At 44.6% G+C, this 16,916-nt stretch overlaps 1 protein-coding gene across 6 annotated transcripts in view; it reads left to right on the forward strand.

The window, feature by feature from the left end:
- fgf13a (fibroblast growth factor 13a) overlaps positions 1-10,523 on the forward strand; it is a 108,663-nt gene extending 98,140 nt beyond the window's left edge. For 5 of the 6 annotated variants that reach the window (XM_036549092.1, XM_036549091.1, XM_036549089.1 and 2 more), the window contains 2 exons: positions 5,415-5,613; positions 8,856-10,523. In XM_036549092.1, coding sequence (XP_036404985.1) covers positions 5,415-5,613; positions 8,856-8,992 — 336 coding nt within the window. In that variant the 3' untranslated portion in view covers positions 8,993-10,523. The remainder of the gene's footprint in view (positions 1-5,414; positions 5,614-8,855) is intronic. The other variant, XM_036549094.1, reaches the window with a different exon arrangement.
- Positions 10,524-16,916: the final 6,393 nt, after the last annotated feature.

Consider the following 16,916-nt stretch of genomic DNA (forward strand, 5'->3'; position numbering starts at 1 on the left):
ATCATAGTAAATCGCTCTCTCTCATTCAGGAGAGAATCCAGCCAGTTTAACCCAGGCACATTCTGTAAAATGACCGTGATCTTACTGATTAAACCCTGCTAAGGCAAGATGACCTAAATAATTTTAATTGAGATGAATCATTTAATTTAACAGCCAAACACGATTTTACAACATTGCTCTTAAATGTGTTCATTCGTGTGGGGATGCCAGGCAAGTGGACTGCCAGTGCTCACTCTGTTATTGTTGCTGTAATTTCTCAGAATTTCATTTGGGTTATGATAGCCTGGTAGGATTGGAAAGGATAGATAGATTGGGTTTTACTCCCCCATATAGAATGTGATGGCAGATATTGATAAAATAAACTTGGGGTATAGTGTGCCATGTTACTCTTAGGGTTAGCTATTGGGGGAAACATCAGACCAAAGGTGTAGAGATGGATTTATGACTGGGTTTTAATTGCATTTGAAAATATCTAGTAGGGGAATCGATGCTAATAGTTGTAGATTACTATTGTATGTTATAGCAATCGATTCATTCAATGTAGTTTAGACAGTATGGAAAAAAGGATGAGGGTGCATGAACAGTGTGGCCATTGGAGTGTGTGTGTGTGTGTGTATGTGTGTGTGTGCAGGGGGTTGGGGGTGAGTGTATTTATGTTTGTGCTGAGAGGGACACCATTTACATCCGTGTTGTCTTGTCACAAAATAAGTCACTCATTTTGCACTAGGGGTTGGCCATGAAAGTGTACTGCTGATAAATTGAGCAAAGGGGAGAGAGTGCATGAAGTGCATGTGTAAAACAGAGACGGATGAATCAGGGGTGGAGGGGGTGAAGGGGGAAGATTCAAGCACCTCTTAACATTAAAAAAAAAAAAAAGATACAGTCACATTCCATAATCATCAACGGTGGCTTCTCTACCACCCCTGCTGTAACCACACGACTCCTGCCATTCTGAGAGATCGCTCAGGTTTCGCTTGCTAATCTCCACCCTGCTGGGGCAGGAAGCCGTCGGTCGCCTTCCAGCCCAACTCACGGAGTCGTTCACAGATCGCACCCGGTGCATGATTCTGGTACAGACTCGCAGCGTGACAATCATGGCTAGCCTAAATGAATTATAATAGGTAAAGCTGTCACAGGTTTGAGAGTCCTGTCACAGAGGGCATGTCTGCTGTTGACTGGAGGGGCTAGGAGTTTGCTGAGGGGACAGGATGTATCCTGCATACCTCTTGTCCTTTCAATCAGCCTCTAATAGATGGTGCTAGAGAAGGGTGAGGGAGAGGATGAGGGGGAGGAGGATGGAGGAAGAGAGGAAGCACCAGCGATGGAAAAGCCATGGGAGAAGCAGGGAAAAAGAGAAGGAAGATCAAGGAATGGAGATGGAGAGTGAGAGAGAAGGAGAGGGACTGGGAAGCTGTAAAGCAAGCATATGATGTTATCCCAAAGATCATTCAAAGCTTACACACAAACATCCCCCAGAAACACATGCAAACAAACATGTCTTTTCTCCTACATTCACATACATACACATACACAAATACACACATATACACTCCCCCTCCAAACATGCATGCACACACAACTGCCCTCCCAGTACACATACTGTACACACACATGCACACAACACTACTCTCCCCCACACACATACATACATAAACTCACAAACACCCTCCCTTTGAAGACATGCACACACGCACACACACACACCCTCCCTTTGAAGACATATGTACACACACACACCCCCCCCTCACAGTGCTCATGTAGCAGCCCAGGCAGGGAATGCCCTGTAGGGGAGGGGAGGGGAGGAGAAGGGAGTGGAGGGAGGGGTTGTGGGATTTCCAGTTTCGCAGAGATACATCACAGGCCTCAGAACAACGTGACTGCAGCTCTCGGTCTCCGCTGCGTGAACAAAGCCGTCATGAGGAGGAACACACAGCAGGGAAGAGCTAGGAGATACGTCACCATCAGCCACACCACAGTTTCACAGCGTGGTCTCCAGTGACCGCTGTCTCTCACCTTACCCATCCACCTCTGCACTGCTGCCTGTGTTTGAAAACGTGCTCTCCGGTGCAGTTTCCCCATCCAGCCAGTGAGTAACGCAGTCACCATTGCTAATGTCAGCGCCGTGATAGCGGCTGCCTCGCTGATGAATCAGTTTGCTCGAGTTCAAGTCCTTACCCAAGGTCAGGGCTCTCTGGCCACGCCACGGTTGACATGGTTGACTTTCAGCCGAAGCTTTGTTCCTCACTGTTGCTCCTCTTTCAGACAAAAGGGAATGGGTCTTAATGGGATCGTTTAAAGTCCATTTCCTGAAGGCGCCTCCTGGTCAGGAAACGGCGGCTGGCCACGGACCATCAAGAGTGAGGTCATGTGACCCAAATGAAGGGTGCATGCCATCTTTGACAAGGGATTCATTCGCTTCCCACCAGCAGAATTAGACCACAGGGAGGAATGTCACCTAAAATATGTCACCTGGAAGTGAAGCCAGCTGTTAAAGTGTGAGGGATGGAGGAGCAGAAGAATAGGTCAATTTCTCCATTTTTAGCCTTTTTTTCTTGATATGTGGAAGAACTCCCATTCCATTATTGAAAGTAACACATCTTAAAATATACAAGCCAAGTGCATAAGGAGAATATGTTTCCTATATATCACTTTGGATTTTTACCATACATTAACATATACATTTTTTTACTGGGGCACATAGACCCAGACAGTATTCAACTACTCCTGCTGCAGCGTGCCAGATGCCCCCAAGCCTACATTATCCAGGCTGCTGCCTCTACAGCAACACGGTGTATAATTTTTCCCATGGAGCGGGTGAGCACAGCACCCCGATTAATACGGCCGCGCCGCCCGATCGGAGCCACTCGCCGCGGCGACCGGCTTTGCGGAAGCATTGTAATAGATTGTTTAACTCACTCCTTTTAACTAAGTGCCTTCTTACAGCAGGCAGACAAATGCGCAGGCATGCTGGTAAGTGGCAGCTTGATGTATTGGCAAGGCAGAGTCTGCAGAGCAAAGCCCGGCGCATTAGCGGAAAGACCCCGTCATTACCACCTCCTTAGCTGCAGGGGTTTGCTTCTTCCAGTGCCCAGCTGTGGAGAGCAAGGCCTGATTGCACAGGGCAGATTGTTTCATAGCAATGAGAGCGCTAACACAACAGAGGCTTTCTCTCCGCCTCCTCCCTCTTCCTTCTCCCCATCATTGTTATGTGTGTGTGTGTGTTTTTTTTTTTTTTTCTCGATGCTGCTATCATAATTGTAATTAATTATCTCCTACAAGATGGACTTTAGAGTTTAATCCAATCCTCTCAGAAAAGCAGATTAAAATTTAGTTTGCAGTTCAATCGATTTTAATGAGTCTGACCTTCGGGCGCAGCGCAGCCCGCCACGAGCGGAGCGGTTACGCAACCCTCGCCGAAACGCTGGATAAGCTTTCTGAGCTGCAAGAAGATCCCGGGTTGTCTGAGAGGAGGCGGTTTTTATGAGCGGGGGATCTAGGAGTGGGTCAGGCTCATCCACCTGCCTCATGGGCACAGTGTAGCCCACACTACAATTGGCTGTTTGTGATCAGAGGTAACTGATGGTGGGCGTGGCCAGGGCCACTGTCCCAAGTGGTTTCCATGGCATTGGTTTGACACAGGTCATAGAGAACAAAAGGGGCTACCTCCTCTTAGTTTGATCACATTTGTGAAAGTCTGTGCCCTATATTAGTTTGTTCATTTTGATCAAGCACCTTTCCATATCTGTGGCTGCTGCAATGTTAAGATCCAGGCGTTCTAAAGTGAAGTAATCCCAGTGCCGTGAGTTTAACTGTGAAGACTGGCTCAGCCGCCAGTTTGTCCCCATAGAGGTCCGATGTCATCAGCAGAGCAAGTCGTCGGCAAGGCTTGTGTCACCTTGTCTGGGACCTGTAAGCGTCTCTGTGAATAATGCAGGAGACAGGGGACTCGGATTTGAATGCTCAACGACCTGCTGTCTTTGAGCCAGACGACAGAAGGAAAGTGGCACTGAAGTGGCAGTCAGGTGACCTCAGCTGCTTGTCATTCGGGGGAAGACCGCACCTCAGGGTGTGTGGTGTGCCCCTTCCGTTGGCACTCCCCGCACAACCAAGGCCATTTCACTTTGTCCCAGGGAACAAACGTATCGATCCTTCCTAGAGAAAATGAATGGGTCAGGCAGAGAGAAGCTGGAAAGTAATTAGCACTGTGGGAGGAGGAAGTACATCTTGCCTCTGCTAGTTTACTCAAACAAATCCCCTCCCACATACCTCGCTTTAGCTGTTAGCTTATGAAACCGGTAGCTATATTCACAGAACCACAGAATGTGTTCTTTAATGAAATTAAGTGGAGTTTAAATGGAGTACTTTTATGCTGAGACAGTGCCTCCCCACTTCCACACATAAACACACTCCCCGTGCCCACCCTCAGTGATTGGGCATGCCTGATACAATCAGTGACAAGCGATCACATGTAATGCTTAAAACCAGCGTTTCAGCAGTATCAGCTCCATCAGCCTTCAGGAAAACACAAACCGCATTTCATTGCTTTGATGGAATGGCACGGTAGTGAGAGAGTTAAGGTGGTGGCTGGGGGGGGGGGGGGGGCGCTGGTAGAGACAAAACAAGAGGGGGAATGTGGGGGTGTTGGGGGGGGGGGCAATCATGCATATCTCTTGAAAGTGCGTCTCCAGTGCCACAGTTGATTCTGCAGCATGCGCTTCAGAGCGGCGGATTCATTAGCGTGAAGGAGCAAACGGGGGCCTTGTCAGATCTGTAAATGAAAGAACACAGAGAGTCACAATCAGAAGTGTTCCTATTCCGAAGTGTTCCTTATAAGCTTCCTGTCAGCTAAACAGGGAGCTCAGCAGCAGCCTTCGCATGTCCGCCTGCCTACCAGCCTGATGGGTAGCCATTAAAGACGGAGCTCGAACTGAATAAATCGACTTACCTTGCGCTGCATCCAACAGTGTGCTCACGTTAACTGTTTATTAAAAATATTAGATTACAGGATAATAAATGTTTATTTCAAGAAATCATTAACATCATTCTGGATGTATGGCATTAAAAAAAAGGTAAATTATTCATCACACCAGGCATAATACATCTTGAAAATATTTACGATACAGCCAGAAAACACAGGCATAAAAAGTGAACTTATGAATCGCATGCATTGTGCAAGTGTTCATCTATGACACTTTGGTACGACGCCACATATACAGTGCATTTTATGTATGTGTGTATGTGTTTATCTATGGTACTTAAGTGAAATGATTTTGTATCTGAGCCGTGCTTCACTGCTGACATCTAACAAATGAGGAACAACAGTCAGAGAACCTGCCACTACACCTTCTGCTCCAAGCTCCACAGAGCGTTCGTATGGTTTACCCCGGTCTCTGCATTCTCTCCCCCTCCTCCAGGAGCACTTCACACCCGAGTGTAAGTTCAAGGAGTCAGTCTTCGAGAACTACTACGTGACGTACTCCTCCATGATCTACCGGCAGCAGCAGTCAGGCAGGGGCTGGTACCTGGGCCTGAACAAAGAGGGCGAGATCATGAAGGGGAACCATGTGAAGAAGAACAAGCCGGCCGCCCACTTCCTCCCCAAGCCCCTGAAAGGTGTGCGCGCCGGTCTCTCTCTCTCACAAGGGAACAGGCTTTCATGGTATTTCATCACCAGTATGTCCCCTGGGGTAGATTTCAGGGATAGACCCAGTTTTAGTTTCTCTATGTCAGGCGAATTGTTTGAATTTTCTACATATCTAATTATATGAGTGTCAAAACAAAGGAAAAAAAGAATGAATAACTGACTGACCACCATTTTAACAATTTATAATTAACCTGCTAACTCACTTCTCAGGTAAAATGTGTTTTGACGCCCTGAGGCTACATCCTAGGGTTAATATTAGTGAGCTCCATAATACAACAGGAATCCTGTTACACTGTGGTTTACTATTCTATCAGAAAGTAATGTTAAACGGTATCTAGCAGGTATTTGTTAGTTTCCTAATGAAAAACTCAACGTGCAGAGATGCTGTGGAAGAGTGGACAGAGCTTCAGTTTCAGGCTACATTTATGACTGATCGTTTCTGTGTGTTTGGGGTTCAGTTCATTTCATTTCTTCAGTTCTATCGTCTTGACTATGGCAAGTATCATGATCTCCATTTATATAGAAAATGATCTCTCTGAGGCGTCGAGGCACCTTTCTGATAGCATCCTAACACATATGTAGGAGTAGCAGAAGATCCATCAGCTACTGTGATCCTCCTATGTCATTTTGTATCGGTGCAAAAACTTCCCTTCATCTAAACTTGAAATTACCTAGGACACCTGCCTTCACGGGCAGGACCATGCCTCATAGCTCAGAACAATATTATGACACGGTTTTGCTGACTCATCTGGCTTTGCTCAGAGCAGAGAAGCCAGACCTGTTCTAGGTGCTGTAGGTTCATAGTGTAATGCAGCCAGATAGCTGGCGAGATAAAGGGTCGATGCAGGTGTGCTAACAGCCGGGCTTTAACACAGTGTCAGAGAGTTTCCCCTTTAGAGTGGGTAGGGCATGACCTGGCACTGCACCTGTTCTCCCACTGGGAGAGGGAGGTGGAGAGCCTCTGCTCTCAAAGGCCACAGGCGATGTTTCATTCAGTGCTGCAGTGAGGAAAGGATGGGAAACAAGTTCAGCTGGAAAAAAGCACCTAGCGGTGAGAAACAAATGGAAAGACAATCTTTTTCTGCTGAGAGTTTGGGCCATTGTGATATTGTCATGAGCTTTGTACAGGCATGCTGCATACATGTGGCATTTTGAAACCTAGGAAATTCCTCAGAAAGGTATTAAAGCAACATATGAAAGAGAGTATGTCTGAGTAATGGAGACAGAACTTGCCAGACCACTGTGAACTGGAATAAAGGCGAGGGTTGGAATGGATTACTGGGAAAGTTCTGGTTTGAGAAAGATATCGCCATGCCAACTCGTGCTCATTTTCATGCTGGCCAAGCAGAATCTCTGCGCAGATTAAAAACCGCTTCTGGGCGAGTCCATCATCAATGCCTCTAGGAGCCACTGAGTAATCATTGGGCCGAATACACCAGACCACTGCAAAAATGCACGGCCTTGTAGTGCTGGGGAAAGAAATGGCCATTAGCTCCAGCAGCTTGTAAAGATTCAGAGGCTGCGCCGTTACAGAGGACCAATTAGGGAGCTTTCCCGCATCGACTATAGATCCTCAGCACTGGCTGGCTGCTCCAAAGCCAGCTCCGCTCCAGCAACCTCAGCCCACAGCACTTAGTCTGCCCACCCTCACACTCACACTAAAGGGTCCGTGTCATTTTGGGCCAGCCAGGCTTGTCCTGTTATGACCTCCACAATTACCCCATGGTCAGGGCACGGGCAACAAGGATTAAACGTGTGCGTGTCTGAGAGATGGCGTGTGTGAGCTTGCATTTGGGGGGTGCAGGGAATGGTAGACAGTTTCAAGAGGATGAGCATAGAAAATGAGGAACAGCTTTCAGACAGACACGGCCAATTCCCACCAGGATGTGTCTCTACCGCAGTGAAGGCTTCCTGACTGCACGGGAGACTTCTCTGACAAACCGAACTGTTTCTTAATGTTTTACTGGGAGATGGAGAGGGGAGATTGGACTAATCTGCTCAGTGCTAACATGGCAAGGCATAGCATACTTTCTTGAGATGTTGTTTATGTTTCAGTCAAAATATTTTAATGGCTGTTTCTTTAAATGTTGGGCAAAATGATTTTAATGGAAGATTTGTACTGTAAGTGTGTGTGTGTGTTTATAGTGTGAAATGAAGAAATGAAGAGAACAAGACAACAAAAATCTATTGCTGCACTTCAGCTTGGTGTTTTTAATAATATATAACTTACATGTGATAAATGTTTTGGTATATGGCAGCCATATACAGTTTGACTGCAGTGATTGTAATGTCTCAAATAGAAAACCTAAATCATTACACTGCTGCACACTCCACTGTTGTATCCCTATAAAATGCTGCCTATCTTGTGTAAAATTTTAAGGCTGCAACCTTTTCATTAAAGTACAGATTTAAGTTTGCTCTCTAAATTAACTGGCTGTACTTAGTGGAGGCACTACGAAAAGTAGCGATACTGGAAAGGAAAATGGAATCTGCTTATAACTATTTCATGACGAGGGACCGGGGGTGGCATTTAAAAGCCCCAGGCTCTCTGATCTCAGGTTTGCAATGGCCACTGGCTTGGTGCGAGTTCTCCAAGGTCAGACAGGGAAACACAGGCTGCCCCATGTAGAGACAGGTTACCATAGGGACTTCAGTGATCCTCACTACTGCTCTCTGAGTATCACTGCAATGGAGCTCAAGAGCTGAACCCCTGAACCCTGAGTCTTACTTCCACCTGCGCGTCCAGCTGTGTGGCACCACTGCTAATAATCTGAGTATTGATTCTACCAGTGTCCCTACCCTCCCTCAGACTCAGCTGTTGTATTGATTGACTTTTAGATGTGAGGTTGCTTTGTATTACAGCCTTCAGTGTCAGTGGGATACATCATAGGGTCCTATAAAGCAGTTATAGATCCTGAAGAACTTCAATTACTATTTTAGGAAGAGGAATATATTTGGATATTAAAACTTTAATGTTGACACAAAGTCTTAGTCTGACTTAAGTTTCAAGGCTTCATTCTCATAGTTCATTGGACAACTGAAAAGTGTGTTTAAAAAAAAAAACAACTCTTTGTTGTTCCTGTAATTATGTAGGAAGTGTCCATTTTTAGTAACCATAACAGAGTGTTGTGGTACATGTACTTGAAAAGCGTTGTATGGCTGACAATTCCCTCTGTCCACCTGTCTGTCTCCCTGCACGTCTGTCCCTCAGTGGCCATGTACAGAGAGCCCTCGCTCCATGACCTGACGGAGTTCTCCCGTTCCGGAAGCGGCACGCCCACCAAGAGCCGGAGTGCCTCGGCGGTGCTCAACGGCGGCAAGGCGGTGAGCCAGCACGAGTCCACGTAGCCGGGCGGCCGGGACGCGGCCTGGGCGGACTCCTACACTTACCTCCAGATGCTCGTGATACCTAGCAGACTCCTCTCGCCCTTGTGAATCCTCATTGGTACAGGACAAAAACAAGAGCACCACCACACACAATTAGGCTTGCCCTGGTTTTTTTTTTTCTGCTACAGTTGCAATGACAAAAAAAAGAAAGCTCAACACGACAGAGCATCTGTAGTGTTCTGTTGGTCTTGTTCCAACCAATTAGCTCTCCCAAGGTTTCCTTTTCTTGTGAAGCTACTCGGTTACGTCCTGGTCATGTAGAATATACCTGAGCGCCTCTCCAAACATCAGGGCAGACTGCGAGAGTGCCACCGTTCAGGGCAGTCGCGGAGAGGTGCCTGATTCTGTGTATCTTCTGTGCTTCTTGAGAGATAAGCAATTTTCCCTAGCACTGCAGTCCACGAGAGCTGCAATCAGGCGGTACAGTAACTGCCCTGTGTTACAGTGGATATGTGCAGAGTTCCTCTGCTTCAGTAAAACCGATACTCAGCTGAACTGAAAAAGCAGGGGAGACGGGCAGGGTCTCAACAGAGAGGCAGTGGCTCCACTTCGTTTGCTAATTGTCTGAATTAGCGGAGAGCTTTTTTTTTTTCCTTCCCCTCATTTCCCTGTCCTGAGTGTTTGGTTTTTGTAGTTCCTCAGAACGAAAGAGGTTCCAGCACACCAAAGACAGAACTGTGAGTGTCCCTTTAAGCAGTCAGAAGCCAATGGGAAGTGATGGATTGTATTTCGTATTGTAAATTTAAGATTTAAGAGGACAGGGAGAGAATGTTATGCACGGTATGTGAGCATAAATGATTCACTATTGTAGGAATTGGATTTGCTGGTGCGATGTTAGAATGACGTTTTGAGATGACTGTTAAATGTGTCCCCTTCTGTTTTGATCTTGTCTCTGTCTTCTAGTCTGTAACCAATCGAGTGGTTTTTGTCAGCCCCTCCCCCACCCCCCTCCTCATGCAACTGTTTGTAGAGAATTGATTTGCTGACTCTGTTCGCCATGACAACATGGTGGACTTCCTACCCAGGACCCTGTTTTGTGAATGAATAACTCTTGTGGTGACAATTTTCTATGAAAAAAATATATACTGTGGACTTTTAGGTGGCTTAACATTTTCTAGGATGTCATATTTGTAAAAGTGAACAAATGTAAAAAAAAAAAAAAGAAACAAAGGAAAAAATCTTCCCTCTCTTGTACAGGGCATGTACAAATGAAGCTGTACAGCAAGAACCCTTTTTGTGGGCAAAGTACTCCTTCCCTTCAGCAACATAACTTCATACCATACATGCTGCGGGGATGCTCTTGTTTAGTTTCATTATCATCATTATTATTTTTTTAAAGTGAACATATCTGTTGCATGGGAGACAGCTGGGACTTCTGGGATAGAGCTGCATGATGTAGGCTATGTGTATTTACCCATGTTGGATCAAGTGTTCCAAACTGTACCAGGATAAAACAACATGTACAAGCAGGCATTCTGCCTGGTACCTTCCAGTTGTTTATTATTTGTTGTATACACAAAATGCACTGAATAAAATGTTTATATTAATATACACTTTTAAAAGGTGTCGTCAAGTTTTCATCTGTCAGTCTTCACTTCTTTATTTCCTTGTTTGAAGTCATACTGTCGTACTGATACCGTTCCTAATCAACACAAATATCAATTACATCTTTATGGTTTCTAATCAGCACCAAACGTCTGCATATCAATCACAATTTAGCCACATTTTTCCAGACTTCTAATGATTGTATAAAACGACATAAAAACGACATAAAATGACAACAGGTCTGTGTACATTACATGTTCCTACGTGCTCACTTCTCTAAATGCAATTTTGTCTCTTGGACATAATGCAATTGTGTAAAGGAGAGACTTTCATAGTGAATATCCACAGACTATCCCCAGACTGAGCAATCAGCATTGCCTAGCATTGATTTTTATTGCTTTTCAATTTTGCAAAAGAATGGCTTTGTATAGTTAGTTAGCCTGTGTCCTGTGGCAGCTGTTTTAATCAACGAATATGAATTATGAAAGCCTCTGCCAGTATTGATTTTATAGGGGGAACATGTGCAGTCAGAGCCATATAAACTATTTAAAAATGAACAAAAATCTACATTTTCATAATCTATAAAATGAAAAATCGAGCATGAGCGTGTTTATCGGAAATCTGTCCAACTGGGCATCCAGTGTGGATTGCGATCAATGCAACTGAAGGTCCTTGCGGTATTCCAGTACTAAAGAAAGGGAGAGAATTCCTTTTGTAATGGTCCTCTGCAAAGGGGGCAACATGTAGGATCAGCCAATCATTTTTCATATGATAAGAGCAGAGCGCTGAGCCAGAGGAATGGACCGTGAAGGCATCTCGACAGAGACAAATTACCCCAGAGAAGGGATTCTCTCTTTAATTGCCTGCCCAGTCAAGGCTCCCGACAGCTTATACTGTGTGGTACTGTTTTATGTAATGAATCAATATCGCCTTTGGTGTCTCAGAGCAAAGGATGCGCTTCCTGGAATAACCCCCTTGAGTCGAACTGAGGAGCGTGAAACTGTACTCGGAGAATGCAGTCCTGACCCCACATGCTCTTCACTCAGATGAGAAATTGGACTCCAAATATGTGCAGTCAATAGTATCTGACAAAGTGCAGTAAGAAGCTATGAGGAAATGTGCAATTTATGCTATATGAGTTGCACGCAAACTGTGCCATATGGCAATGGTATGTATGACTGCACAAACCCTCACGAAAGACAGGGTGAGGCCAGTTCTCTTTTTGGGTTTCACTCAGAGTTCATCAAAACAGTCCTAAGGTACCTAAGGTACCACCCAAAGATGGAAGTTGGTTACCACAAGTACATAACTGAAGAATCGATTTCCACACCATTTTAGAACAAAATATGCTGACATAAGAACTGTTCTTCCATATATCTCTCTATAACTTACATGTATGCCATTTATATTATTGATTATGTGCTGAGGTATTATTTATAAGGAATTACTTATAATAATACTACTAATTATTATTAATAGGATGTTATGCATAAGATACACAAACCATACAGCCTTCTGGTTAGGGAGTTTCAGCTTAGAAGAACGAAACTTACAAAAAGTCTACATGATTTTCAGCTGCACGCAATACATCATGCACCTCAACTTCTACTGTAGGAACTGGGCCCTGTCAACCATACAGAGAGAAGGAATAATGGAGTATTACAGAGTGCGGTTAGCCAGCCAGCTTTACATGTCAATGCAGCTCATTAGCGAGAGTCAGCAGGCAGCACTCTGTACAAGAATGTGTCACGGTAACTCTCCCCTGGCACGGCGAACATGCGCTCAAACCCTCTTTCACATTCATCACATGTGCTTGCCACTGTTTTATTGGGGTTTTAGCTTTAGCTAAGGGTATGTGTTTCCAATGCCTCCAGTGTGAGGTGCATTTGGACAGGAATCCAGCCAAGCTGCTTGATACAGAACGGGGGTGTGGGAATCCATTTTGCATCCATGGAATCCACCCACAGAATCAGAGAACATACTTGAAGCACTGGAGCACATATCCAGAGACTTAAATATCAAACCGGTTCTTCTTACTTGGCATGAATATTTTTCTCTGCATAGCAACGCTTATGTGACCAGTCCTACTGAAAAATATTTGTCTTGCTTTTAAAGACACTCCTTGAAACCCCTTATCTTGATGCACTGTATTAACGCTTCTATGAAAAGATTAATTTTTAAATGCCACAAAGATGACAGAAAATAACTCCTTAAATATCGAATCGAATAAGGTTTCGTAAATAATTAATCACTGTATGCTTTTAATGCATTTTCAGTAGCTTTTTAAAACTTTATAACCAAATATATTAAGAAAACATGTCCATAAAATATTAATAAAAAGATAATACACACTAGCAACTGTCACTGTAAAGTTGAAATGAAAACTCTGGGGTATAGTCAACCAAACACAGCACACACGGATTGCATTAATCATCTTGGGAAGTCCAACTGTACATACCAATTTTCCTTGAGTCTCTGTCATTAGTGCTACAGGCAGCAAAGACAGCAGCAATAATGAATATATCCTGTATTACAGCAGTGAATATGAGCAGTATAATCTCTCACGTTGCTGCACACATACTCTCTTTAGCCCTGTTCTCCAGCCTCTATACCACGTTCATTAGAGAAGACATTCCAATTCATTACAAGGGATTTCTCATTTTGCTCCTAACATTTTAAGCCGAGCGTTTTCTCATTTCGACCAGTCAGCAGCCAGGCATATCGTCAGGTTAATGAAGCAGACTCTTTGGAGGGCGTCTCTTTGGAGACCAGATGTCATTCTTGGGGGCAAAACACACGCATTCGCACAGAGAATGCATACACTCTCACTCTTTCTCTCTCTCTGTCACATAAATACACACACACACACACACACACACACACACACACACACACACACACACACTGCAGTAGATAGTACTGAATCACTGATTGCTACTAATTAGCTGTCACAAAACACACTCTATTGAAATTTTTAATACGATGTACAAACACCTGTAAAGGCCACTTCCTTTATTCTTCCTTTCCTTTATCCTCACTGCCACATTCATACCTAGTGGCTCTGTTTCTCTTTAACTAAATCAGTGCAGTACACAAACCCTAAAAAGGGAAACAATGTATTTGTTGTTTCTCCTTTCCCCTGCATAAACAAGATGCAAAATTCAATGTAAATCAAATTATCTCTCCAAATGGAGAGATAAACTGAGTTTTCTTTGTGGCTTAATTGACATAATTTTTCAATTTTCAGTCTTGGTAATTGGAAAAAATGCTCTGATTTCCAGGATGTGTGGGATCTCTTTCTTATTTGTTTCACCTTATCAAATTAACACTGTCTTTAAGTGGAGATTCTTATCCCTGCAGGCTGCAGTTTGTGGGGTGCAAATGTCTAAAATGTCTGGGTTCTTTTCAGTGCATAAATCAGAGGGTCTCTAAACTTCTGCTCCAGGACCCCAATGACCCATACGCAAACGTTCTGTAAACAGTGAATCTTTTAAGAGCATTCACTCATGTCATCCATCACTTTAATCAGATGTACACTATGGCTGTTTACAGACTTCCTGGAATGATTATAATGTCTGGCCAAGCCACCTGCAGATAAATGGATCTTACAAACCTTTTTATTACCATACACAAAACTAGTTTTTGCCACATTTCTGCAAATCTGTCACGAGACGTTTACTTGATGGTAACTTGCTGTTACTCTGGTCATGGAAAACGTTTATTTTTCACTAAGCCTTGAACATTTAATGAGATATGTTTCATAATACTGTGAGAACATGAAAAACCTCTTGCTTTTGTCAGCTCTCACAACGGTTAATCGAGTTTCAACTAAAATTGCTTATGAACTCTTCAAAGCAAGAAGCTCATTGTCTGCTGCAAAATATTTCTGAATCATAAAAAGTGGTACTTCTGTCAGCATTAACCACATACAGAAAGAGGGACAGAGACAATAACAGAGCAAGTAAAATTCAGAGAAGGGCAGAACTGAAAGAAGTACTGTTAGGTAGTACAGCTGGACTTTGCTGTCAGATAGAATAGAAAGCCTTTCTACCCTATTTTCTGCATGGTGGCTTTTCGTGGCCAATATCACAGAGCCACTTGAGTGTTTTAAATGAGTCAGTGCCAGAAGGAAATCATTTTTTAGTCAGTTGCTAATCACCAGAATTATAAAGTTCACGTTGTACCTGCAGTCAGTGTCCACTTAGATGCTGTCCCACAACTTAATGCCCTTTCTACATGGCACAGAACTGCTACGATAAAGGAAATGAACAGAACAATGTGGCACCTTACTCAGGGGAACAGTCTTCTTCAACAGAGCGTTTTGAAAAACCGCTTTGCTTCACTGAATGCTTTCACTGCCTTCGAATACATTTCGAATTTGACTGGGAGAAAAGGGTCATTGTGCAGCTGGCGCTCGGGGCCGATAAGAAATCGTCTGAGGAGCAGCTGATTGAAGCACCTGCCCTGGATGAAGACATAATGAATTGGCTGAAGAAGGCAGGTGGTGAGGACGAGACGCATTAAAAATGAGAGGCCAGCAGACGGAACAGGTCAACGCTGATCTGCGAAGTACCTGGCTGACCTCACGCTTGGCTTGACTCTCACGAACAGACAGAGTCCCCAACTCCCCTCAGCTCCTCATCCCGTTCCTCGCTGTCTAGGTCTAGACCGGCTGGAGTGTCACCACTGAGATGCAATTTGCAGGTAGTCGATCAGGTGAGGTTGCCACTGTTGGGAGCGTGGATTCAATCTCCCTGCCTGTCTCTCACACAGCTGTGGTCAATATGGCCTGCCTCTTCTCAGAACTCCCTGAGTTACACAGCCACGCCCAGCACAACAGCTTGAGTGGGATCAGCCATCAGTGGGGGTCTGAAAAGTCTGGGCTATTTACATACACCGAAGAACCATGCCAGTCTGCATTAGTATTTACAGATATGGTGTTTCATACTGCTTGTTCTAGACTGAACTGTTGCAGATAACAGTGTATAGTGTCAGCCTGATGTAACTCTGTGATCAGGCACAGTTCACGGAGTTCACATAAGTCTGCATTTTTATGTGCCCCTGAGAGTACTACACAGCAGAGTACACAGTGTATGGATGCAGGGAAAAACATGCACTCAGTCATTCAACGTTACAGTGCTGCTCCACAGCCCAGATCAGCGCCAGTGCAGGGAGGGGCAAAACACAGGCTTTTTATAATTGAAAAGCAGTTTCAGACCGTGCGCAGCTAAGAGTACTGAGGCTCCGTCTGCAACCCCCCATGGGACAACAAAGCAGACACAAATGGCATTTGAATTCGAATTTTTCCAGGCGAAGAGAGGTGAGAGTGTCTATATGCATTTCACAGCCAAAACAAATAAAGCCAATTTCATTAGCTGATCACTGCTGATGCTGTGAAGAAGGACCAGGGAACTCACCATGTGATGTTACAAACACACGCGCATGGACTTTTGCAGCTGGTGTGTGTATGTACATGTGTGAGACTGCTCCTCAATGAGTAGAACTGAGCGAGACTTCATCTTTTGCCTGGTGTTGTGATACGTGAGAAGATGTAGCCTTTTCATGGACAGTGCAGTGAACCCGTTCTAGGTGCAGGCTGAACGAGCATCAGTGAAACACCGAGACAGAGCCTTTCAAACCATGTGACCTCAGAACGATCGCGACAGCACACCGCAAAGAGCTCGCCATAATGTTCACAGCTCCGGTTTTTATGGCACCTGTTTGCAGTCTGTGTCATGACCTGTCTCTCTGTTACATCCAACTTACTCACACTTCACAGGAAAGTATGAAATATGAAATATTAAAGTGGGCACACATTTTGACCCCATCAGACATGTCTGGGGGGAGTACACTGCCAGGGTGCCATGTTGTAACAGCTGTATTTAACTCTAATCCCACCCCCCTCCAGCGGTCTCTCGAGGGTTACATCCTCTCTGTCTCAGGCTCCTTCCCAGTGCCTTTCTTCTGGGGCCTTATTAACAGCTCCAGACTGTTATTGTATTTGGAACAGCATTTTCATTTCAATAGATTACTGAGCGGGGGAAGAACTTCCCCTGCTCAATTTATCTCTGCTGACACCACATCAATGCGGCCTGAACCAAAATAACAGGCTGATAAGGTGCGCCTCACAGCACAGACACCCCCGATAGCATGCCCTGTATAGCAGCAACACAACCATGGTCCATTAGAACTGGACCAACTGGCCTCTGCTCAGAGGGAACACGCTGTACAGTCCCACACAAAACTCTTCAGACTTCACAATGCTATTTCAACAGTCCAGCATTTGAATCTGAATAACAGGGCATGTGAGCGTGACGGTGGATCGAACGTTTCCTGTGCT

The sequence above is a fragment of the Megalops cyprinoides genome, chromosome 16 (genome assembly GCF_013368585.1).
Source record: "Megalops cyprinoides isolate fMegCyp1 chromosome 16, fMegCyp1.pri, whole genome shotgun sequence".
Taxonomy (NCBI): Eukaryota; Metazoa; Chordata; class Actinopteri; order Elopiformes; family Megalopidae; genus Megalops; species Megalops cyprinoides.